At 43.6% G+C, this 25656-nt stretch overlaps 1 protein-coding gene across 2 annotated transcripts; it reads right to left on the bottom strand.

Annotated features, from left to right (window-relative positions):
* Positions 1-5183: 5183 nt before the first annotated feature.
* Positions 5184-18056, bottom strand: nme3 (NME/NM23 nucleoside diphosphate kinase 3). 2 transcript variants are annotated; one of them, XM_043712058.1, is made up of 6 exons: positions 17590-18056; positions 14078-14208; positions 11470-11571; positions 7591-7703; positions 6528-6644; positions 5184-5593 (listed from the first exon to the last, which is right to left on the bottom strand). In XM_043712058.1, the coding sequence occupies exons 1-6, from the start codon at positions 17633-17635 to the stop codon at positions 5476-5478; spliced, it is 627 nt and encodes a 208-aa protein (XP_043567993.1). In that variant the 5' UTR covers positions 17636-18056; the 3' UTR covers positions 5184-5475. The 2 variants fall into 2 exon arrangements, with proteins under 2 accessions (XP_043567993.1, XP_043567994.1); XM_043712059.1 differs by lacking the exon at positions 6528-6644.
* Between the last annotated feature and the right edge of the window lie 7600 nt (positions 18057-25656).

Below are 25656 nucleotides of genomic sequence, written 5' to 3'. Positions count from 1 at the left end.
TTATCTCATTGTATTTATCAACCCAACGCATTTGAACACGTCGTATTTGAAATTTTCATTGTTTTAGCTTGAAGCTGCCTCTAGACAGAAGAAATATTACCTCTCTGTGTGTGTGTGAGAGAGAGAATGATTCTTTGGTGTGAAGTCCTGATCAGGAGTGATGGATGTTACTAATGTAGGATGTGGTATGTTTTGGCCAATACCAGTTTATTGAAATTACTTTCTGACACTTATGGTGCCAGAATTTTTCCAATTCATGTATTTCCTATAGATTTTTTTAAAAAATGGGTAAAGGATATCAGTGGGGTGAAAGTGAGGACTGCAGATGCTGGAGATCAGAGCTGAAAATGTGTTGCTGGAAAAGCGCAGCAGGTCAGGCAGCATCCAAGGAGCAGGAGAATCGACGTTTCGGGCATAAGCCCTTCTTCATTTCCTGACCTGCTGCGCTTTTCCAGCAACACATTTTCAGCAAAGGATATCAGTGAACCAGATTAGTTTTTCAATAAGTGAACAATAGTTGTTAGGGTATCCCATCAGCTACTGCAGTGGGATTTGACCTTGTCTCCCCAGAGCATTAGGAGAAAGTGAGGACTGCAGATGCTGGACGTCAGAGTCGAGAGTGTGGTACTGGAGAAGCACAGCTGGTCAGGCAGCATCCGAGGAGTAGGAGAATTGATGTTTTGGGCAATCCCCAGAGGATTAACCTGGCCTCTGAATTACCAGTCCATTTGTACCACTGGTTCCCCTGTTAGCATACCAGCAGCATAGATATAAACTGTACACTTCATAAACAGGTGCATTCCAACCTCACTCCAGAGAGCAGATGTGGATTTATAAAGCATCTTTGATTTTAGTAACCATTATCAAATGCCATTTCAAAAGCAGCATTTGAAACTTTTGACAAAGTCTTTAAATTATATCACCAAATGTATACAAAAACAGTCAGCTGAAAATGATCTTAATGAACACACGAGTTAAAATAGGAGCTTTGATGCCCCCTGTGGGTGGTCTAATTCTGGTCCAGAATCTATAGGTTTGAGTCTCACTCCAGGATGTGTTGCCCCTGGAAGATGCTTTTGCAATGTGGCTAAACAGGTGAACATTAAGCCTGTAAATTCTCCCAAAATGCCTAATGGCAGGCAGTAGAATTGAGGACTTTGTCAAACCACTGTAATACTTGGCCCATAAGTGTGGACCAGCATGCTGGCCATTCATGGATCTACAAACTAGTTAAGACCCTGAGGTATTCCGAAGTTGTGACCCCTTGGTGGAAGCAGTGTTGTAGTTATAGTTGATCGAGCTGTTCGGATATGCTGAGACAGGTGGGACCTGAATCAGGATTTCCTGGATCAGCAGTAGTCCTGCGTTATATAAGATGGAAAGAGTTTGCCTCCGAAGTCACTGACAGAGCAAAACAGAGACACTCATCATGGGATGATAGCTGCAGGAGTTGGGCATTTTCCCACAGATAAAGGATTGATTAGTAACACAATCACAGGATGAGGGCATCGCTGGTTAGGTCAGTGTTTATTGCCCAGAGGGCAGTTAAGGGTCAACATATCGCTGTGGGTCTGGAGTCACATGTAGGCTAGATTGGGTAAGGACGGCAGATTCCTTCCCTAACGGGCATTAGTTTTTCCAACAATCAACAATGGATTCACTGTGATGATTAGACTTTTACTTCTAGATTTTACTGAATTCAAATTACACAATCTGCTGTGGTGGGATTCAAATCTTGTCCCCAGAACATTACCCCGGTCTCTGGATTAACAATCTAGGCCATTACCTCCCTATCTGAATCATAAGATCCTAGCTTCAAATGCCACTCCAGGGACCACTATCCAAGTTGACACTTCAATGCATTACAAAGGAAGCAATACTCAGTTCTGCTTGCTGGCTCTCCACTTCATGTTTTTTTCATACATCCACAGTATGTGGGTGTCACTGGTTAGACTAGTATTTATTACCCATCCTTAATTGTCACAGTTAAAGAGTCGGCTGTGTTGCTGAGAGTCTGGAGTCACATGTTGGCCAGGGAAAGATGGCAGTTCCCTTCCCTAGAGGATGGAGTTTTCTGACAATCAAGATTGGTTTCATGGTCATCACTTGACTCTTAATTCCAGACTTTTTAAAATTTGAATTCCACCATCCATCGAGGCAAATGTTGAACCCGAGTCCCTAGAACATTCCGTGTGTCTCTGGATCAACAGTCCAGCAATTAATACCACTAGCCTGTCACCTCTCCAGCCTCTCTTCTGTACTTGCTGTCACCAGCAAAGACAGGAAGGAAAGTCAGTGGAAGATCAGCTACTTACTGATTGTGTCACCTGCACAGAGAATCTTTCCGATTGACCACCCTGTTAGTGATACTTTATTCATTTGTGGGATATGGGTATCACTGGCTGGGCCAGCATTTATTGCCACTCCCTAATTGCTCTTGAGAAGGTGCTGGTGATTGCCTTCTTCAACCACGGCAGTCCTGTTAGGGAGAGAATTCCAGGTTTTTGAACCAGCGACAGTGAAGAAACAGCGATATATTTCCAAGTCAGGATGGCGAATGGCTTGAAGGGGAAATTGGTGGTATTCCTATGTATCTGCGGCCCTTGTCCTTCTAGATGGAAATGATTGTGGATTTGGAAGGTGCTGTCTGAGGATCTTTAGTGAATTTCTGCAATGCATCTTGTAGATAGTACACACTGCTGCTACCACTGCAAACACTTTGTGGGTGTTTTGGGACTTTTGGGGGCAAACTTGCCTGTTGCCCCTGTGTACTTTAAATGCTGCTTAATAGCATATCACCTCGATAGATTACATTCAGGATTAATGAAACAAACTGTCTTTGTGAATTGGTGGATCTTTAATTTGTTTAAAAACAAATTCAGGTATGTTGTGCTGACACTACAAATTATAGTTTGCTTTGAATTTTCCTGATACAGAAATCATGATTGAATAGTGATTCATGCAAACTTGAGGTGACGGAAATAAATCTGCTTTGTTCTTATCACGGACACACTGATGCAAGACAATTCAACAGATTATGAACAGAAAAATACAAAAGTATCAATTAAAATAGACACTAGGAATAGATGAAACAATTTTTTTCTCCTCCTATCTGCTGAACAGCTTTGTAATTGCTCATTCCCGATTTCACTAACATTGTACTCGCTGCTCTAACATTTATCAGACTATAACACAACCTACACAATAGAAAATGTGGTTACCAAGTGGCAGGAGAGAATCGCCTGCATCATTTTCTCTAGAGATGGGAAAAAGCTCTTCCTGCTCATAAGAATAATGAGAGGGCACTGATTTAAAATGATTTGCAAAAGAAGTAAATGCAAAGTGCAAAAAATCTTGTTCGCGGAGTGGTTCCGGTCTGGAATGCACTGCCTAGAAGGGTGTGGAAAGCAGTGTGAATTGGGGCATTTTGATATTTCTATTTAAATAGAGATAATACCCAGTGTTTACATGTAGCTGTAGCACTCATTTGAAGAGCCGGTGCACGCACAAAGCCAAATGCATTAACAATCGTGGTAATACTTCTAGGCAGCTGGACCAGAGGCAGCGTCCTGCTTATTATTTCATGGATTTAAGACAACTTTACAGCACCAAATACTGATATTTCAGTAATGATTAGATCGAGGTAAAAATACATTCCACTCAATCTGATCATTCATTACATAGCATTTTTAAACAGCAATGATGGATTGCATTAACAAAAAATCTAAAGCACTATTTACGCTTTTGGAGAAGATTTGTAGCTCGGGTTGTAAGGTTGCTCACAGAGTTGGTAGATTTGTTCTGTTTCATCATTCCAGGATAACATCATCAGTGAGTCTCTGGTGAAGCGCTGGTGTTCTGTCCCACTTTCTTTTTAAGTTTCTTGGTCTGTTGTGGTGGGTGATATCACTTCTGGTTCTGTTTTAGAGGTTGGTAAATGGGGTACAAATCGACATGTTTGTTGGAGTTCTGGTTTGAATGCCAGGCCTCTAGGAATTCCTGTGTATATCTTTGTTTAGCTTGTCCCAGGATGGATGTATTGTCTCAGATGAACTGGTGTCCCTCTTCGTCTGTGTATGGACTTTAGTGACAGTTTGTCATGTCTAATGGTGGCTAGTTAGTAATCATGTATCCTGCTGGCTAGTTTGCTGCCTGTCTGTCCAATGGAGTGTTTGTTCAGTCCTTGCAGGGTATTTTGTATATGACATTTGTTCTGGTTGTTAGTACGGGGTCCTTTAAATTCATCAGGAGCTGTTTCAGTGTAATGGTAGGTTTGCGGGCTACCATGATGCCTAGGGGCTGGAACAGCCTGGTCATCTCAGCTATCTTTAATGTACGGTAGTGTGGCTAGAGTTTCTGGGCATTTTGAGTCTTGTTTAGGCCTGTGCTTATTGGGTACCTACTGTTCCTGGATACAACATATAGGTGTTTTTCCATGGCTTTTTGTAGTTCCTGGGTGCTGCAGTGCATTGTGGCTCATTTAAACAATGTCCTGATGCAGCTCCGTTTGTGGATGTTGGGACGATTGCTCCTGTAGTTGAGTATCTGGTCATTGTGTGGCTTTCCTGTAAACACTGGTCTGCAGCTCTCCCTTGGCTTTTCGTTCTACTGTGACGTCTAGGAAGGGTGTCTGTTCTTGTTTTCTTCCTCTTTGGTGAAATTTATACCAATAAGGATGTTGTTTATGGGCTTGTTTTAATTTGTCGTGTTTCATGCTGACAAAGGTGTCATCCGCATAGGGGACCCCCTAATTTCAAATAGTAAGAATCATTTGACTACTGTTCAATTTATTCATTGTCTCTAAAAGAACCAGCTTGTTTATGAAAAACTAGCCACTTTGTGTCCGACACAAAGTAGGCTGTGTGCAGGAAAATAAATGTACCAGAATGAAGGAATCTAGCATTTCCATACATTAATAAATGGTTGAATAGTACTTTACAATATTCTGTCTTGAAACAAGTTTGTAACCAGACTAAAAATGCAAATAGGTCAGGTGGAGTTTTACTGTTAGATTATTTCCCTAGTCTGCACCTGGCCATTATAGTTTCATCTTTCAGCATTAGGGATTTAAATGCCTTTAGATTTCCATTTGAGCATGGTTACATTGGAGTGCTCTCACTCCAGTATTATGGTGTCCTTTTCACTCCTGTAACAGGTTAAAATAAGATTCAATTTGAAAAAAACAAATTAAACAAAATGGTGTAAATACAGAGGAGATCCACATGTTTGAAGACAGACAAGCTCATGGTTCAGATTGAGAATCACCTAAACTACACCTTCACTTGGTAAATGTCAGTAAGATGGTTGTGCTCAATTTAGCCAGGTCCCTGCATGGAAGTAACACAGTTTTGAGAGAACTTGCAGAAAGAAAGGTTCAGTGGTCTACAGATCTGCTGCAGTCACGGTATGGACATTACAATGATGGCACTTCAGTGTTGATGGGCTTGTTCCTGAGTGACGTCACAAGGGACCGGTTTACTCATAGATCCAGTCAGCAGCACAGTCATTCCAGCAGATTAGCTCCTCTGGCTGAAACCAGAGAGAGATCTCACGTACAGCTCTCTCCACAGAATCACTGCCATGGATTACATTCCTGCATCACACAACAAAATCAATACACAGAGTTAAATGCTCGAGTCTCTAAAACTGCATCACAGAATTGTTACAATATAGAGGGAGGTTATTCTGGCCATCAAGCCTGTATCAGCTCTCTGGTGAGCATTAGTAATTAAAGCCATTCTTCCATGTAATCTCACACATAGTTGATCCTAGGCTTAGCTGAATAGAGGCAATCTTCAGCTGCTTCATCAACTACCTTCTCACCATCATGAGGTCACCAAATGATTGTTTAACACATTTGTGACTCCTCAGATATTAAAGCAGTCCATGTCCAAAAATACAACATTATTTGGACAATACCCCAGCTTGGGTGTTGACAAGTGGCATATAACATTCTTGCCACAAAATGCCAGGCAGTGACCATCTACAATAAAAGATGATTAACTATCACCTTTTGACATTCAGTGGCATCATCACTGAATCCTCCACTATCCTGGGATTTCCATTAATCATTAGCCTGGATGAGTGTCAGACGGTGTGAGTAAAGTGTTAACAGCTGAATACAAGGGATGACCTAGAATCCGATTAATTACAGCAGGGATAATTACAACAAATTAAAAACAAGATGGTTCTGGAGACAAATCAAATGGCTGGCAATAACATGACAGGTGTAAGAGTTGTTAATTTGGTTGGACCCTGGGCATGTGACTCTTATACTAATCATGTTCCAAATAAACCTGTTGGACTATAACCTGGTGTCCTGATGAAGGGCTCATGCCCGAAACGTTGACTCTCCTGCTCCTTGGATGCTGCCTAACCAGCTGTGCTTTTCCAACACCACTTTTTTTGACTAACCTGGTATCACGTGACTTCTGATTTTGGACCACAGATATGTTTACCCATATTAAAATCAATTTACCTGAATCCATTAATATTGTTGTAATTAAGTTTCCAGCTTCTCTACTTACAATGCCATTATCTGTATGTCAGTGGAAAACATGGATAAGTGGCTTTCTATCCAGCCTGAAATACCAGGGGGTGAAGATATAGGTGATGTTGGGAAAGGACTGACAGGAACTTTTCTTCTGGAAAGAGACCAAGAAGCAAACTATGAGGTGTTTAACATCAACGATTTGCAGAACTAGGAGCAGGAGTACACAATTCAGCCCTCTGAACCCACTCTGCTGCGTAATATGATCATAACTGATCTCAAAATTTATTACTATAAAAGAACTGATACAGGGAGATTTCTTCTTGTGGGTAAAAGCATATATCAATAGAAGATAGTCACTAAGGAATCCAATGGGAAGTTGAGGAAATCCTTTACTCAGAGTGGTGAGAAAGTAAAGTTGTCTGGAACTTAGAGGTTGAAGTGCATATAAGGGGAGACTAGATAAGCAGATGAAGACGACTGGAATGGAGACATACAGTAATAGATATAGATGAACCAAGGTTGAAGTTGAATACAGTAAAAATGCCAGCATTGACAAGGTGGGCCATATGATCTGTTGCTGTGCTGTGTATACTTTGAAAACATATGCAACAGCATTATCCATCGTTACTGAATACAGTGCAAGGTTGAGACCCTAAAACATACCCTTGCAGAACACCATTATTCCTGTCCTGCCACTTGGGTTACCTGTCTCCTACCACTCAATTACTAAAGAAGGAATGTATCTATCAACTGCCTTCTGGAAGTCCATATGACATTCATTCATTCCTTCAAATCATTCAATCAGGATCCAACCTTTATGGATCCAGTGATCAACTGAAAATGTTCCATGTAATGAGACACTAACCATCATTAACTTGAAGTAGTCATTTCTGCACACTTGTGTTAGACAGCCTGTCTATCATTCTCTGGTCTCTCTCACCTTTTTCAAATAATGCAGGAAACACATTTCAGCTTAAAAACAATGAATTGTTTGGCTGTTTCAGAAGATATTGAATCAGACCCAAAGAGTGCATTCCATTCAGCAAAGAATTAGTCTCAGTTTCTGCTAAAACGTTGGAGATCAAGAAAATGCCCACCTGCCCACTTCGACACAGAAGTCTCCTCTGATTGTGCCTGGCGCAGAATCAGCAGGGTTTGTCTCTCCCATCATGGCCCGAGTGATTTTGACAACATCCAGTCCTTGCCATACCTGAAAATGATGAGGAAATGGAAGTCAGTAACAGTAGTATTATCTTGCGAAACAAACAAGACAGCAAGTTTTGAGAAGATTTGCAGCTCCTTTTGAGGCTTTGGATGTAGATTTATTCGCTGAGCTGGAAGATTCATTTTCAGATGTTTCATCACCATACTAGGTAACATCTTCAGGTGAGCCTCCACATGAAGGCTTCCTCTGGAGCCTGACTGACGATGTTACCTAGTATGGTGATGAAACGTCTGAAAGTGAACTTCCAGCTCAGCGAGCAAACCTACATCCATAAACAAGACAATTTCTCAAACTCACGTTTCTGTGCTGACATGCAAACTTTGTACAAAACGTTCTATTCTGAAAACTATTTAAGTGCAATAATCAATATATAATGAGACAGATGAAATAATGACTGATTTCTTGGACTATAAAATCTTACACTACTGTTGTAGAACTCAAGGCTAATGTAATACTATTTATCCAATTTAAAATTCTTCCCCTTGACATAATTTTCGCTTTGTTTCTTTCCTCTCAATATGCCCATATACTGGGCCAGGTGCTTCATTCTCAACAGTTGGCCTGGACGATGGAAGACTTCACTCTGGCCTAATCCACTGTTCAATGAGCCTTTTTCCAACATGGATCACTTGATAGCGATCTGGAACAAGGATCTCAACAAATCTCTTAACTTATAGTCAAGGATGCTGAGCAAATTATAAATTCCAAAATCATTGCCATTCAACTCTTGTAAATATCAAAGACCTGTGCTAACCTGGAAATTCTGCTCAAATTAGTTTGTACAAGTGATGAAATCCGAAGATAGGAACTTTTCACGTTGACATTAGTAGAGGCATGGTTTAAAAATAAAAATCAGCCAATTGTAGGAGTTACTTTTATGGCATTTTTAATAAGTGGTCATTTAAAAAATTGGGAGCACTTTATCATTTGGATTTCACTCTACTCTCTACCACAAAATTCACTTTTAGTTCCGAAGAGGTCTTATTGAACTCAATGTTAACTCTGTTTCTCTCTCCAGAGATACTACAAGACCTGCAGAGTTTCCCTAGCCCTTACTGTTTTTATTTTGTTTTCAATGCTTTGGAATAATTCCCTGCAAGGTATTTAATTTTAATCATTCATTGTAAAAGCCTGTCTAAAACAGATGCACGCACTGAAAATGTGTTGCTGGAAAAGCGCAGCAGGTCAGGCAGCATCCAGGGAACAGGAGAATCGACGTTTCGGGCATAAGCCCTTCTTCAGGCTTATGCCCGAAACATCGATTCTCCTGTTCCCTGGATGCTGCCTGACCTGCTGCGCTTTTCCAGCAACACATTTTCAGCTCTGATCTCCAGCATCTGCAGACCTCACTTTCTTCTAAAACAGATGCACAAAATGTTCTGCTCTGTAGCTGTATCAAAAACATTTAAAATCAGGCACTGGGTGAGGTTATTATTTTGAGGATTGCTGTTAGGGTAAGGATACTTGCTATAATTATTAAAAGGTGCCTTTTAATTATTTAGATGAATTTGTTCATGTTGTTCACAAAAGCTGCTCAAGAATAGTCCAACTCTTTATCCTTTATCAATTTTTAATGGTCAATATTGGTGTTTCTATGCTTGACATTATTAAATATTAAATATAAATTAGGTCCTATTTTATTCCAACTTTCACGAGGCTGACACACAAAGATACTACACCAATAAGCAATAGAACTTTGATCCTACAATTTATTACTTAATTATTCTCAATTCCTATCACATTATCAATGAGGGGCAGGGAGGAACTGTTACATCCCTCTTCCCCAACCTCAATATTAAAAACATGGTGACAACTCAGGGGGATTTTGGTCAACTTATAGTGATCTAAGTGTCACTGGAGAAGGAGTCAGTCAGCTGCTTCTTTTACCTCAAAAAAGATGCAGATTGCTTTGACAAGGAGGAGGAGCAGAACAAGTGAATTAAAAGGAAAGTATAATATAAATGGAAAAAAATACATTTTGTCAAAGCTTTTCATCTTGCGCTCATCAGGACAATTTACATGAATAATAACCTCAGGAGAAAAGCAATTTTTATAATTTGTAAGAGGAGCATGTTGATTAGTAGGCAAGTGGACTTTGATGGTCAGAGAAGTTACTGTGGATAATGCTGATGATTAACAGTTAACTGTCAGGAGTTAAACTTTTAAAACAGACAGGTTGACATTCATTGAGAAGAGGTTGGGGGTTGGGAGCTGGATCAGCATTTATTTCCCACCCCTAACAGACCAGAAAACAGATAAGAGTCAACCACATTGTTGTGGGTCTGGAATTACATATTTTCAAAAATTCATTCATGGCTGGCTAGGCCAGCACTTCTTGCCCATCCCTAATTGCCCAGAGGGCAGTTTAGAGTCAACCACATTTTTATGGGTTTGGAGTCACATGTAGGCTAGTCCAAGGAAGGCATTTTCCTTCTTTATCAGACATTAGTGAACCAGATGGGTTTTTCTGACATTCACCAATATAGTCAGTCATAGAGACGCACAGCACGGAAACAGACTCTTTCAGCCCTACTCGTCTGTGCCAACCCAGTCATCCTAAACTAATCCAGTCCCCATTTGCTAGCACTTGGCCCATATCCCTCTAAACCGTTCCAATTCATATACCCATCCAGATGCATTTTAAATGTTGTATTTGTACCAGACTCCACCACTTCCTCTGGCAGCTCGTTCCCCACACACACCACAGTCTGTGTGAAAAAATTGCCCCTCAGGTCCTCTTCCCCTCTCGCCTTCAGCCTAAGCCCCTCTAGTTCTGGACTCCCCCATCCCAGGTAAAATACCTTGTCTATTTACCCTATCCATGCCCCTCATGATTTTATAAACCTCTAAGGTCACCCCTCGGCCTCTGATGCTCCAGGGAAAAGCCCCAGCCGATTCAGCCTCTGCCTATAGCTCCAACCCTGGCAACATCCTTGCAAGTCTTTTCCGAATCTTTCAAGTGTAACATCATTCCTATGGTGGACTCTTAATTCCAGATTTTATTTTACTGAATTCAAATTCCACCATCTGCCATAACATGATTTGCACCCAGGTTTTCAGATTATTACTTGGGTCTCTGGATTAACAGTTCAGGAATAATGCCACAAGACTGCTGCCTCCCCTGTATAGGCCAGACCAGGTGAGAATGTAGACTTTTCTTCCCTAAAGGAAAATTTGCAAACAGGATCAGTTTTTACAACAATCAGCACTAGCAATAGGCTAGTGTTTTTTTAAAAAATTCCAGAATTTTACTGAATTCAAATTTGACCATCTGCCATGGTAGGATTCTAACCCATGACCCCAGAACTCGTTGCAGAGAGTTCTGGGTTACTAGTCCAGTGTCATTATCAATATATGCCTGCCTCCCCATGACTTGGAATGGTTAATTCTTCAGGGCACTGCCTTTATATTGGGGTGAAACGGGTGTAGTGCAGGTACATGTTCTTTCTGTTTGTAAGGAGTAGGAATACGTGTGTAACAATACATGTAGCTAACACTGCACTGTAGTATCTTAAAGTGCATTCTAAATTGGTTGTTAGCGCAATTCTTCGCAGACTCAGGATTATCCAACAAATGTTATCCAGTTTGAGAATATCCAACGTCTCTAACAGTGACAGTTCATTGGCAAAATGATCAGCACTGTCTTCTCATACAGTATAAACGATGATTTCCTCTGAACTTGGTATTCCTGCAAACTGTCCTGATGAGTGCCAGGTAAAAGGCTTAGAAAATACTAAATGCTTTAACATACCATAGCGACTAGAGGGCCGGAGCTCATGTATTTCACCAATCCATTATAGAAAGGACGATCTTTGAGGTCAATGTAGTGATCTCTGAGCAGGTTTTCCGAAGCCTTAAAAAAAATTCATGTTGCAGATTAGTCCCAATCTATTAAGCATTGTAGCAAAATATAAAACCTTTTTGAGCATTATAAAGTATATTCTTGAACAGCACAGCAGCAAAACGTATATCAAAATACTCAGTTTTTTATCCTAAGCAATTTTGTACAACCTACTTGATTTCTCTCCAAGTTTAAGAATTGTCACTCATTACTACATATCACAAATTGAAGCACTGTCTATTGGAATGAATTTACTGAAGTATTTAATACTGGGAAACACTTACAAAGATAAGCTCAGTGTTGTGACATGCATAGTGTGAGTAGTTATCATAGAACATGTTGAATGTTACAGCAGCATCCAAGGTGACACCTGGCCCCCTGACCAAAATCTCCCTTCGACATTCTTTCGGCCTGTCTGTGGGATGTGGACATCACTGGCTGGACCCGCATTTATTGCCGTCCCTGGAGAAGGCAGTGCCCTGGGACTGGAAGATGCAAATATGCTCCTGTTTCAAGAGGCTATAAGGATAAACACCAAAACTTCCAAATATGTGGTTTCTGCACAGTGTGTTTAGGAGAGAACCTCCCATTGGTGAAGGATTGGGAAGCATGAAATAATTAGTAAGAAAAGGAAATGGTGTGCAAATAGAAATATTCTCACCCAGCGAGAATATCAGATCTGGACTGTTTGGGAGTGTGGTCAGTGTAGATTCAAAGGAGATTTTTAACAGGAAATTAAATCATTATCTTGAGTGAAAACATTTGCCCATCTCTGGGGAAAGCATTGGCTCTAGGTGACTCCTTCAAAAGGGCCAAAGGAGTGAAGGGGTGAATGGGCACATTCTGTGCTGTAATCTCTTCCTCTCGGAGAGACATTTTCCATACAAGATGGTGCTAGTCTGCAAGCTAATCTAAGCATTGTTCAGGCTGAGCAGATTAACAATGTGTTGGTAGAGGATTTTCCTGCAGGTGTGGGTCATTTTTCACTCAGTCTGTGTACAGTAATTACATCCCAGCCAATGTGTCCAGATCAAACTCTGAGCCGATAAACCCAGAGCCATAGATTGTTGTTTTAGGCAAATGTAAGGTGGGTTTCCCAGGAGTGATGCAGCTGGTCAAACCACTTGGCTTTAAGTGAAACAAAATTTATTTACTCACCACCGAATGAAACACAAAAGAAAACAGAATTTAGAACAAGTATTTGAAAATCCGAACAGCATGATAACCCCACAACTTAACAAAGGAGCTGTTCCAATTTCTTGTATCATCCCATAAACACACCTCTTACCAAAAGGTAAATTCAAACACAGGTTTTTACAGAGAGGTGTTAGAGAGATGGCAGAGGGAATCAGCCAGGGTTCACTGGCTGAAGCATGGAACCTCTTCACTGCAGCAGCTTTCTCTCCCACGCCCCTCTGCAGTTTCTAACGGCTACAACTAAACCAAAGTAAAAAAAATCCCTGAGCTGGGAGAACTGGCCACCCCCCTTTCATTGTACAAGTGTTTTGAAAAAAACCCTAAAAACCCTTTTCCCGCTTGTTGCCTTAGGCAGTATCTGTTAGCCATCATCAAAGTGGCCTGATCCTAGATAAACTGGAACCTCTGCTTTTTACAACCCCTCCTGAAAAAAAAACCAAGGACAACATAACCTTGTTGAAGCAGCAGCATTGTCACACACTGAAGAAACAGTGATACAGTTCCAAGTCAGGATGGTGAGTGACTGGGAGGAGAACTTGCAGCTGATGGTTTGCCCATGTATCTGCTGCCCAAGTGATGGAGGCCGCATGTCGGAAGGTGCTTTTGGAGCATTACTCAGTTACTGCAGCGCATCTGTAGATGGCATGCAGTGTGCTGTGGCCTCGTGTTGAGTTTCTCTAGTGTTGTGGAGTTGTACTTGTTCTGCCTCTGAATGGAAAAGGTAGGTATAAAGAAAATATTTCCCTTGACTGGAGAATCAAGAACATGGGGCAACCGAGACTAGGAGAAATACTTTCAAAGTGTGGTTGAATCTTTGAAATTCTCAGATAGGTATGGATGTTCACTGCCAAATATATTTTGGGTTTTGGGTGAATTAAGAGAAATGGAGAATGAAAGTAAAAAGGCGGAAGTGGGTACTGCAGATGCTGGAGATTAGAGTCAGAGCCTCATTCCTGGTGAAGGGTTTTGCCCGAAAAGTTGATTTTCCTGCTCCTCGGATGCTGCCTGACCTGCTGTGCTTTTCCAGCACCACACTAACCTTGAATGATAGAAGAAAGCCAAGTTGGGATTGGACATCAGACAAGAACAAACTTAATGATGAAGCAGACTACCAGATTAAATAGCCTGGTGCTGGTCCTTTTCTTAGAAAACAAAGGTATTGACCATCACTCAGCTCAAAAAACATCAATGTCTTGACGAGAAACTCTGTCCATTTTAAAAGATGCTTTTTTTTCATGATCTCCATGCATACAGGAATAGTACCTACTTGTACTAAATTACACCTATATTTCACCAGGTCAAGGAACACGAGGTACTGTACCTGCAATATTTTCATTCCAACCAGTTTAAATCCCTTCTGCTCAAACCTCCGTATGATTTCTCCGACCAGCCGTCGCTGAACTCCATCTGGTTTGATAGCTACAAAAGTGCGCTCATGTATCCCAGTAATTACTGACAAGTGAACAGAAAATGCAGAAATTTTAGAAGTTGCACATTTGTAACACACCTTTCACAAACCACGAGAGCATCCAGAGTGCAGTATCAAGCATGCTGGCAGTGTTGTAATGTGGTAAACATGGCAGACAAATTGTACACAGTATGGTCCCACAAAGACTAACGTGATAATGTTTTAGTGAGGCAACACCCCAGCTAGGCTCAGTGCAAGCTGGAAGAACAGCATCTCATTTTCCATTTAGGGACATGGGCTGAATATAGAGTTCAATCATTTTAGAGCCAGAACATCCCCGACATCTTTCACCCACCCTCACACCCCAGGCCCTGTCATGACATGGGCTTTTTTCAGCACAGGAAAAAGTGAGGACTGCAGATGCTGGAGTTCAGAGTGGAAAAGTGTGGCGCTGGAAAAGCACAGAAGGTCAGGCAGCATCCGAGGAGCAGGAGAGTCAATGTTTTGAGCATTCCTGATGAAGGGCTTATGCCCGAAACATAGACTCTCCTGCTTCTTGGTTGCTGCCTGACCTGCTGTGCTTTTCCAACGCTACACTTTTCAACTATGGTCTCAGCATAGAGTCAGATGTACAGCATGGAAACAGACCCTTCGGTCCAACTTGTCCATGCCGACCAGATATCCCAACCCAATCTCGTCCCACCTGCCAGCACCTGGCCCATATCCCTTCAAACCCTTCCTATTCATATACCCATCCAACTGCCTCTTAAATGTTGCAATTGTACCAGCCTCCACCACTTCCTCTGGCAGCTCAGTCAACCTATTTCCTACTAATCATTGTCCCCATGAGAACCAAAAATAGAAGTTGCTGGAAAAACTCAGCAGGTCCAGCAGAATCTGTGAACAGAAATCAGAGTTAATGTTTAAGGACCAGTGACACTTCCTCTTCACGGATGCGGCCAGACGTGCTGAGCTTTTCTAGCAACTTCTGTTTGTTTCTAATTTACAGCGTCTGCATTTCTTTTGGTTTTCATTGTCCCCGTTATCAGCTTTTCTTCTTCCTCGACTTATTATCAACAACCCCATGGTCTGCCTAACTTCCCTTCTCTCTCTCTCTCTGGGCTCCATCTCCACCTATCTGGTCACTCTTTTCAACCCAATCATCTGCATAAACATCATCTTTCCCTAGTTAAAGCAGTTCTGAGGAAGGGTCACTGGACTTGACACATTAACTCTGCTTTCTCTCCACAGATGCTGCCAGATCTGCTAAGTTTCTTCAGCAATTCCGGCCTGTTTCAGATCTTCAGCAATCTCAGTTCTTTTGTTTTATTTTAATGTTTTAATGATGTTAATCAAGAATAAATATTAGGCAGCAAAATATGACAGATGCTTGAAATTTGAAATAACAATATCAAGTGTTTTCTGTTTCTAAAAGGAGTCATATTGGACTCAAAACATTAACTGTCTATCTCACACCACATACGCTGTTAGACCTGTTGAGTGTCTGTTTTTATATCATAGAGAACTCCCCTGTATCTCCTTCAAACAGTTCACTCTTCTACATTTAGCTGAGTTGGTAAATGGGGCATATGGAAGATGGTACCTCTGAGGGTACTGCACTCCCACAGTACTAACTTTCAAACAGTGAAGCATTCCCTCAGTACTGCTCAAGTATTAGCCTTAATTTTGATCTCCAGTCACTGTTGGGAGCCTTGAACGCATAAGATGAGCCATAATTATTAGACTTTGTCCACTAAGAAATACTTGGTTGCTAACAATCACGTTTTTAAATTGATCTATTCTACATGTAGTGATCTGGATGAGCAGGGATTAGGCCATTCAGCCTCTCAGATCTGTTTGCTCAGCTTTTCAAATAGGTCACAAATTAAATCCATTTACCTGCCCTGGATCATGAACACATTTTATAAGTTAAACAGTTCAATTTTGAAAATTTCAATGTGAGTTATACAGTTTTCGCAGCATAGAAAAAGACTATACAGTCCATCAAGTCCACAAAAGGTCATAACACACCTCTATTCTAATTCCATTTCCAGCACTCATGACCTTTAATGCTAGGACTTGTTAAGTGCTCATCTTCATTCTTAAATGTTTTGAGGGTTCCAGAAACCCACCAGTTTCTGAGTGGCTTTTCTTTTTCTCTGAATCCCCTGCTCATTACCTTAAATGAATCATAGAATCCCTACAGTGTGGAAACAGGCTCTTCGGTCCAAGTCCACCCAGACCCATTCCCCTATCCTATATTTAGCCCTGACTAACGCACCTAACCTACACATCCCTGAACACTACGGGCAATTTAGAACGGCCAATTCACCTGACCTGCACATTTTGGACTGTGGGAGGAAACCAAAGCACCCGGAGGAAACCCACACAGACACTGGGAGAATGTCTGTGTGGAGTTTGCACAGTCGTCAGAGGTTGGAATCGAAACTGGGTTGCTGGTACTGTAAGGCAGCAGTATTAATCACTGAGCCACCATGCTGCCCTAAAGGGCTGTAAGGGGAAAGGTTTCTCCCTATCTCCCTCATAACTTTGTACACCTCAATCAGTACTCCCAAGTTAGTCTTCACTGCTCAAAAGGAAAACAATCCCAGCCAATCTAATATCTTTTCATAGCTGAATTGTTCCAGTCTAGGAAACATCTTGGTGAATCCCCTCTGCAGCCTCTATAGTTCAGTCACATCCTTCCTAAAGTGTGGTGCCCAGACCTGTCCCAGTACTCCAGCTGTGGCCTAACTAATGTCATATACAGCTCCATTATTACCTCTGTTCTGAGGAAGGGTCACTTGACCAGAAATGTTAACTCTCCACAAGTGCTGCTCGACCTGCACATGCTGGAACCCAAAGTAGACAGGCAGGAGGCTGGAAGAAAACAGCAAGCCAGACAGCATCAGGAGGTAAACAAGTCACATAATTAAGATGTAACCCGTCCTGAAGAAAGATTACACCAGCAATGTCAACTTCTGCGCCTCCTGATGCGGCCTGGCCTGAGTTCTTCCAGCCTCCTGCTTGTCTACTGCTGAGCTTTTCCAGCAATTCAATCATAGCCTCCTTGCTCTTCTCGAGTGCAATCATATTCTTGCTTCAGAAGATTTTCCAGATTTACCAGCCTTTGTGCAAAGGAGGGATGCCTCCCATTACTGTGCGACCTTGAATAGCCTGTAACTTGAAGGCTATGCAGGAGCAAACTACTGCAGATGCTGCAAAGGTAATGGCCCTTGCTTGCAGTGTAGGTGAATTAATATGGTTCATTACGTTCTCAAGCAGTGCAGAATGTAAATGCACTGTACACACTGGGAGTGGATTGATTGCTCCTCAATGCTCTCTCATTGAGTTGGCTGGGCCTCGGCCTCGGCCTCCCCTCCCTAGTATTCGGCCCCTCAGCCCCGGTCTAGCCCCGCTCTCACCCGACTGGAACAAGTAGGCAAAGGCGGTCAGCGCCACACAGATCATCTCAGCCGTCCCGACACCTTCCACCGGAGAAAAGGAGGGCCGCGCGCCCTCGCACCCTTATAGCACCGCCCCCAAGGAGCGCGCACGGCGGCCCTGCCCTCCATGATACATCCACACGGAGCGCCCCCCGGCGGTTGGGAGGGATGCGGTCACACTGATATCGCCACAGGGAGCGCCCCCGGGCGGATGGGAGGAGTATGATCACACTGATACCGCCACACAGAGAGCTCCTCATTGGCTGGAAGAGATGATCCCACCGATGCCTCCAAGTCGAGCATCTTCTGGCGGTTGGGAGGAGTGATGATTACCGATGCCACCACACCGAGCGCCCCCAGGCGACTAGGAGAAGTGACGATCACACCGATACCGCTACATCGAGCAACCGCCCCGCCCAACCCATGGAATGCTGTTCATGCCCCCGGCGGCTGGGAGGAGGGTGGTATTACTGATACTGCCACAGCGAGCGACATTGGCGGCTGGGAGGAGTGCGGTCACACTGATGCAGCCACACCGAGCACCACCCAACGGCTGCGGGGAGTGCTGTTCATGATACTAGCACACCCAGCGCCCTCCAGCGGCTGGGAGGTGTGCGGTCACACTGATACAGCTACATCGAGCGTCCCCCCGTCGGCGAGGAGTGCGGTCACATTGCGAGGGTCACAGCGGGCGCCCCCCGATGGCTGGGAGGAGTGCGATCACATTGCTAGGATCACAGCGGGCGCCCCCCGGGTGCTGGGAGGAGTGCGATCACACTGATGCCGCCACAGTGGGCGCCCCCCGGTGGCTGGGAGGAGTGCGGTCACACTGATGCCGCCACAGCGGGCGCTCCCCGGTGGCTGGAAGGAGTGCGATCACACTGATGCCGCCACAGCGGGCGCTCCCCGGTGGCTGGAAGGAGTGCGATCACACTGATGCCGCCACAGCGGGCGCCCCCCGGTGGCTGTAATGAGTGCGGTCACATTGATGCCGCCACTGCGGGCGCCCCCCGGTGGCTGGGAGGAGTGCGATCACACTGATGCCGCCACAGCGGGCGCCCCCGGTGGCTGGGAGGAGTGCGATCACACTGATGCCGCCACAGCGGGCGCCCCCCGGTGGCTGGGAGGAGTGCGGTCACCTTTCCCCCGTCCCTCGGCGGGTTTCCCGCTCGCTGTCGATGGTTGTGTGTCCGGAGAGTAACTGAACGGCGAGCGACTACCACAACTTGATTTAATTCCTTTATAGGTTTATCCTTCAAGTCTCCCTTATACCTCCTTCGGTTAATGATGTTGGGATAGTACAGACCCTCACAGGGTGGCGGCAAACCGCCTGGAGTTAGTGGAACTTTACAAAATGTCAGTGGAATTTTAAATATATACACATGCAGAGAACAATTTTCCCAAGGAAATGGCTTTTGATTCGTATTTTCTGTTGATTTTTAGTGTATTTTCAGCGCTCAGGAGTTGGTCGGTTCTGTTCCACACCAGGTTCTCCAGCTCTCAGAAAGGCCAGGCCTTTGGTTATTTGGGGGTTTGGTTCCGGATCAGAAGTTTCCCTAAATTCTTGGTGACTGGGTAAGAGCATCATGTTTAAACAGATGAGGAGAAGTTGGCTGTTAATGAGGTCCATACCTGGGAATTGGTTCCAGCAAGTTTGGAAGTGACCTTCTGCTCAGGTGGATGGCAGATGTTGAGAGTTCACTGGGACCTCATGGGGTCTGTCAGAGTTTGAATTGGGTTTTGGACTGTGGCTTTTGGTGAGAATGAATCTACCTGTTGATGTTTCAGTACGAAGATGTGAAAGCTTCCTGCCTGACGTCCCTTATCAGCTCTCGGCAGTTCAGAGAACAGGAAACTAAGCTATAAGTATTACTGCTTTTACCTGAGTGAGCTGTAAAGGTGATTGATCAACATGAAATAGCTCTTCGGAGGCCAGCATCCTATCACCAATCACCGTTTATTTACAATGCACCCTTTGGCAGTAGCGCCGCCTTTCACTGAGTCAGAAATTCAGCATCCCAGTAACCTGATGAAATGCTTTTGCCCGAAACATCGATTTTCCTGCTCCTCGGATGCTGCCTGACCTGCTGTGTTTTTCCAACACCATTCTAATCCCAGTATCCCTGACATTTATCCTTCTATATTAGCCAGATTTCCCTGATTGGACCACGTTAAAACCCCCATCAGGGAACTCTTATTCGCTGAGGTCCAGCTGGCTGACATCAATACAATCACTACAGACACCTTTGGAAAATGAACTGAAAAATCATTGTCCCATGCCTGTGGAACAATACATTGTGAAAACCACTTAAGTAATCTGGCCAATCGTGTTACTTTTATTTATTTATTTCCTAACTGTTTGTATGTCCTTTCTGTGATTAGGGCTAAAAACAAATGCTTTTGGGTTTATAGCATAGATGATTTAGATCACAGCAAACTTCTGTTAACCTGCAGCAAGTTGGGCTAAGCCATGGCATGTTCACAGCTGTCTTTTTTTCTTTTTTTATCTTTGGCTCTTTTTCTTTATTTGTTGTTTTCTTTTGGGTCTGGAGAGTGGCAGGTGAAGGAGGAGGCCTCCAGTGGCGAAGGCAACATGAGGACGAGCTGAATGCGGTTCCGCCTCAGCCCGGGGTCTCCCAGTGTGCAAGGAGAAGGTCCTGGACTGACTCCCCAGGCTAGGGCCATGTTCTGGGTCCGCAACTGGGCTCAGGCACCTGATGGAGGAGAGGTGGTGGTCTTGGTACAGTTTTACAGTCTCCCAGTGTGGCGATCTCATGCAGGCGTGGCATTCTTGCCCTGGCATGGAGATCTTGTCCCCGTGTGAGGGTCTTCCTCATCTTTGGCTTCCAGGTGTTCCAGATGCTTGGCAGGCGGTCTTGTCTAAGAGAGCTGGTCTCGGCCTAGGGTGGGTGATCTTCGGCAGAAGGTTCTGGCCCAGTTTTCCAATGGTATGGGAATGGTGGTCTCGCCCTGGCTGCATCCTCCAGGTATTCCATCGTTCCTTAATTGGCTTCCCCTTAGCCGTTATCTGAACTCTGATGAACGTTGTCTTAATTTTATGTTTTTATCTTTTTTAGTATGACTTCTGTCATTGGTGTAGGTGCTGTAGTGGGGCGACTTACAAAACTTTTCACTATTTTTTATTTAAGACAACATGTGACAATAAATTTATTTTCTATTCCGTACTCGTCTCGTCTATTCTAGCCTAGTCTATTCTATTCTACCTATGGGATCTGGAGTGTAAAGGTTGATCAAATATTCCAGTTGATCAAGAGGTCCACATAATCAATGTAAAAACACACACTAAGTAATAGAAACATAATGTAGGGGGTATACATATCACTGTTATACTTTATATACAGCATAAATCAATTAAATAACAATGCAACTTTGCCTTAAATAACACTAGCCAGCACAGAGTCTTCTCACTGGCACTCTCAGCTAACTACTCGGACTTCGTGGAGATTGCAATGATACAGTAAATTTCCAATATTTACCGTATATTGTTTTTGCCAGTTTATCATGAGTGCCAGTTCATAAGGTACCAGTTAAGACAAAGTTGGCTGTACTTTATTGTTTACTATTGCTTGACTGAAGTTTTTGTACTGTTAATAAATTGCTAAGTCTTTTGTTTAAGCTCCAAACTGATGACTGGAGTTGATTTTTTGTAAAGTCTGGGATTGGTTCTTCTAAAAGTCTGGTTGGAACCATTGAGGGTCAATTTTGAGGATCTTTGAAGGTTTTAATTTTTCTTTAATGAATACAGAGTTAGAAAAGCTGATTTAGATTGGCTATCTATCCCTCTGTTGCAGCATTACCCTCAATTCACATGCAGCTGATTAGTGTGAACAACCCAATTTAAGGATTCAAGTTTGCACTTGTTTATAATTGCAGGATGCCAAAATATCCAAATATTTTTCTTAATCAGTAGAGAATTCAGGAGGTCATACCGGAAGCAGTACGAGGTTTAACCAAAATAAGCATCAACTTGGGTGTGGCTACAATACCCGATGATATGCATACCTCATACTCTAAATAGCATATGGATTAGATCTATGCCTTACACCTCTGCCATATCCACAAATGCTAGTGAACAATTAACCAAATGGAGGAAATGGTTACACGAATATCCACATCACTCTTTTCACTGTTGGGAAACCCCAGCACATCAGAGTAAAAAACAAAGTTGAAGCATTTGCAACCATCTTAAAACAGAGGTGCCTACCATAAAGGACAATGACTGTGGTATTTGGAGGCCAGTCATCTCAGTATTAGGAAATAAATGGTCGTGTGAGGGAACCTTGGTTGACGAGGGAGGTTGAATGTCTTGTAAAGAGGAAGAAGGAGGCTTACTTAAGGTTGAGGAAACAGGATTCAGACAGAGCATTGGAGGGATACAGGATTGCCAGTAGGGACCTGAAGAAAGGGATTAGGAGAGCTAAGAGAGGGCATGAAAAATCTTTGGCGGATAGGATCAAGGATAACCCAAAGGCATTTTATGCGTATGTGAGAAACATGAGAATATCGAGAACGAGGGTAGGTCACGATCAAGGACAGTTGTGGGAGACTGTGTATTGAGTCGGAAGAGATAGGAGAGGTCTTGAATGAGTACTTTTCTTCAGTATTTACAAATGAGAGGGACCGTATTGTTGAAGAGGAGAGTGTGAAACGGACTGTAAGCTAGAGGAGATACATGTTAGGAAGGAAGATGTGTTGGACATTTTGAACAACTTGAGGACAGACAAGAGGAGGGTAGGTCTTGCCTTACAAGTCTTATTGAATTCTTCGAGGAGGTGACCAAGCATGTGGATGAGGGTAGAGCAGTGGATGTAGTGTACATGGATTTTAGTAAGGCATTTGATAAGGTTCCCCATGGTAGGCTTATGCGGAAAGTCAGGAGGCATGGATAGAGGGAAATTTGGCCAATTGGATAGAAAACTGGCTAACCGGTCGAAGGCAGAGAGTGGTGGTAGATGGTAAATATTCAGCCTGGAGCCCAGTTACAAGTGGAGTTCCGCAGGGATCAGTTCTGGGTCCTCTGCTGTTTGTAATTTTTATTAATGACTTAGATGAGGGAGTCGAAGGGTGGGTCAGTAAATTTGCAGATGATACGAAGATAGGTGGAGTTGTGGACAGTGAGGAGGGCTGTTGTTGGCTGCAGAGGGACTTAGATATGATGCAGAGCTGGGCTGAGGAGTGGCAGATGGAGTTCAACCCTGCCACGTGTGAGGTTGTCCATTTTGGAAGAACAAATAAGAATGCGGAATACAGGGTTAATGGTAGTGTTCTTAGTCAGGTGGAGGAACAGAGGGATCTTGGGGTCTATGTACATAGATCTTTGAAGGTTGCCACTCAGGTGGATAGAGTTTGTAAGATGGCCTATGGAGTATTATCGTTCATTAGCAGAGGGATTGAATTCAAGAGTTGTGAAGTGATGTTGCAGCTGTACAGGACTTTGGTTAGGCCACAGTTGGAGTACTGTGTGCAGTTCTGGTTGCCTCACTTTAGGAAAGATGTGGAAGCTTTGGAGAGGGTGCAGAGAAGGTTTACCAGGATGTTGCCTGGAATGGAGAGGAAGTCGTACGAGGATAGGTTGAGAGTTCTCGGCCTTTTCTCGTTGGAACGGCGAAGGATGAGGGGTGACTTGATAGAGGTTTATAAGATGATCAGGGGAATAGATAGAGTAGACAGTCAGAAACTTTTTCCCCGGGCACAACCGAGTGTTACAAGGGGACATAAATTTAAGGTGAAGGGTGGAAGGTATAGGGGAGATGTCAGGGGTGGGTTCTTTACCCAGAGAGTGGTGGGGGCATGGAATGCGCTGCCTGTGGGAGTGGTAGAGTCAGAATCTTTGGTGACCTTTAAGCGGCAATTGGATAGGTACATGGATGGGCCTGTTCTGTGCTGTATTGTTCTATGTTCTATTATATTGCTGCAAGAGTTCCTCAAGGTAGAGTCCTTGGTCCAGCTATATTCAACTTCATCAACAACCTTGCCTCTGTCATAACGTCTGAAGTGGGATATTCGCTGATAGTTTCACAACATTCACCACTATTCACAACTCCACAGATGTTGAAGCAATCATTGTCTATTTTAATTGAATAGAATAAGCTTTATTATCATGTATTCAAATGAGTACAGTGAAAAGTTTACTGTCCCATCTTGGGTACAAAGGTAGAGTTGAAAGTGTGGCACTGGAAAAGCACAGCAGATCAGGCAGCATCCTAGGAGCAGGAGAATCAACATTTTGGGCATAAGGGCTCATCTCTCCTGCTCCTCAGATGCTGCCTAACCTGCAGTGCTCTTCCAGTGCCACACTTTTCAACTCTGACTCTCCAGCATTCGCTATCCTCACTTTCTCCCTGGATACAGGGAGGTACAGCTACCTAAGATCAAATTCTTAGAAAACAAAAACAAAATAGAAAAGTAAAGAAGCAAATAGTCCAGTGTAGAAAAATAAAGAAGTAAAATGTTCAGAATATCAGTCTTTCCGATCCAGTCCATGCTGGCAGCTAGCCTCAAGGGAGACCTCCACTGCTTTGTTGCTGCCTGCACTGGACCCACCAACACAGGAGTTCTCTCACTTTAGGCAACACTTCTTTGCCGCTGGGTCCATCTCTCTCACACTGCTGAACCCACACTTGCCCCACACTAAGAGTCTCTGGCTCTGCTGCCTGGCCAGGCCACCTCCAGGTCATGAGTCCTGCTTCGGCTGCACATGTTGCCATGCCGGCACCACCACCTTAAAGAGTCCACTGCCACCAGCGCCGCTCTCCCTGATTGCTGGAGGAGCTTTGCTGCTGTCAGCTTTGAATGTTGGGAGAACGCACTCTCTCCTTATCACCAGGAGAACGACCTTACTGCTGCTGCCACAGTCCCCGAACAGCGGGAGAACGACATTACTGATGCTGCTACTCACCCCGAACGGTGGGAGAAGGCACTCTCTGCGACTGGCCTGCTATTGCTGTAATAACTTCCTTGCTGCCATCACCTCCTATCACTTGGAGAAGCCACATCCACCACTCAGCATGCATCCCACTCTTGCTGCTGCGCCAGTGCTGCCGACCCACCTGCCACAGAAAAGTTAAAAAAAAAACAAAAAGAAAGGAAAATAAAGCAAAAGAAAAGAATAGAAGCAAATGTTAAACAAAGATGGAAGAGTCCACACGCAGCCCTGTTACTCCACCATCGTCTTGCACCAGAATCTGCAGCAAGATGTGGACAATATCCAAAGTAGATAAACTGGAGGTGGAAGAACACAGCAAGCCAGGCAGCATCAGAAGGTTGAGAAGTCAAATTTTCAGGTATTAACCCTTCCTGAAGAAGGGCTCCTGAAGAAGGGTTAATACCTGAAAGATTGACTTCTCCCACCTCCTGATGCTGCCTGGCTTGCAGTGTTCTTCCAGCCTCCTGTTTGTCTATTTTGGATTCCAGCATCTGCAGTTTTTTTTTGTCACTGTATTTTCAGGTATTAACCCTTCCTGAAGAAGGGCTCCTGAAAGAAGGGTTAATACCTGAAAGATTGACTTCTCCCAGCTCCTGATGCTGCCTGGCTTGCAGTGTTCTTCCAGCCTCCTGTTTGTCTATTTTGGATTCCAGCATCTGCAGTTTTTTTTTGTCACTGTAGAAAATATCCAGGCTTGGGATGATAGGTAACAAGGAACATTTGCAGCACAGAAGTGCCAATCAATAACCAGCTCAAATAGAGAGAGTCTAATCACCAAAGGTGTTACCACAGAATCAATCACAGTTAATATTATGCAGGTTACTGTTGACCAGAAACCGACGTGGACCACCCCATTTAAATACCATAGCTATAAGAGCAGGTCAGAGGCTAAGAATTCTGTGGTGAGTAATCTGATTCCTAAAAGCCTGTCCACCATCTACAAGGCGCGAGTCAGGAGTGTGATGGAGTACTCTTCACTTGCCTGGATGGGTACAGCTCTAACAACACTCCAAAAGCTCTACACCATCCAGGTTAAAGCAGCCCCCAAGATTCACACCTTATTTAACACCTTCAACATTTATTCCATCTACCACCAACTT

This window comes from Chiloscyllium plagiosum, chromosome 21 (assembly GCF_004010195.1).
Source record: "Chiloscyllium plagiosum isolate BGI_BamShark_2017 chromosome 21, ASM401019v2, whole genome shotgun sequence".
NCBI lineage: Eukaryota > Metazoa > Chordata > Chondrichthyes > Orectolobiformes > Hemiscylliidae > Chiloscyllium > Chiloscyllium plagiosum.
Note: the sequence above shows the minus strand (reverse complement) of the source record. Positions and strands in the feature narration are given on the sequence as shown.

Excerpts from the sequence above, each read along its gene's own strand:
- nme3 (XM_043712058.1), bottom strand. The coding sequence starts at position 17,635 with ATGATCTGTGTGGCGCTGACCGCCTTTGCCTACTTGTTCCAGTCGG. Across the intron at positions 14,209-17,589 it reads TGCCTACTTGTTCCAGTCGG|TAATTACTGGGATACATGAG; the intron begins GTGAGAGCGGGG and ends TTCACTTGTCAG. Across the intron at positions 5,594-6,527 it reads GACATACAGATAATGGCATT|GAATGTAATCCATGGCAGTG; the intron begins GTAAGTAGAGAA and ends TGTGTGATGCAG.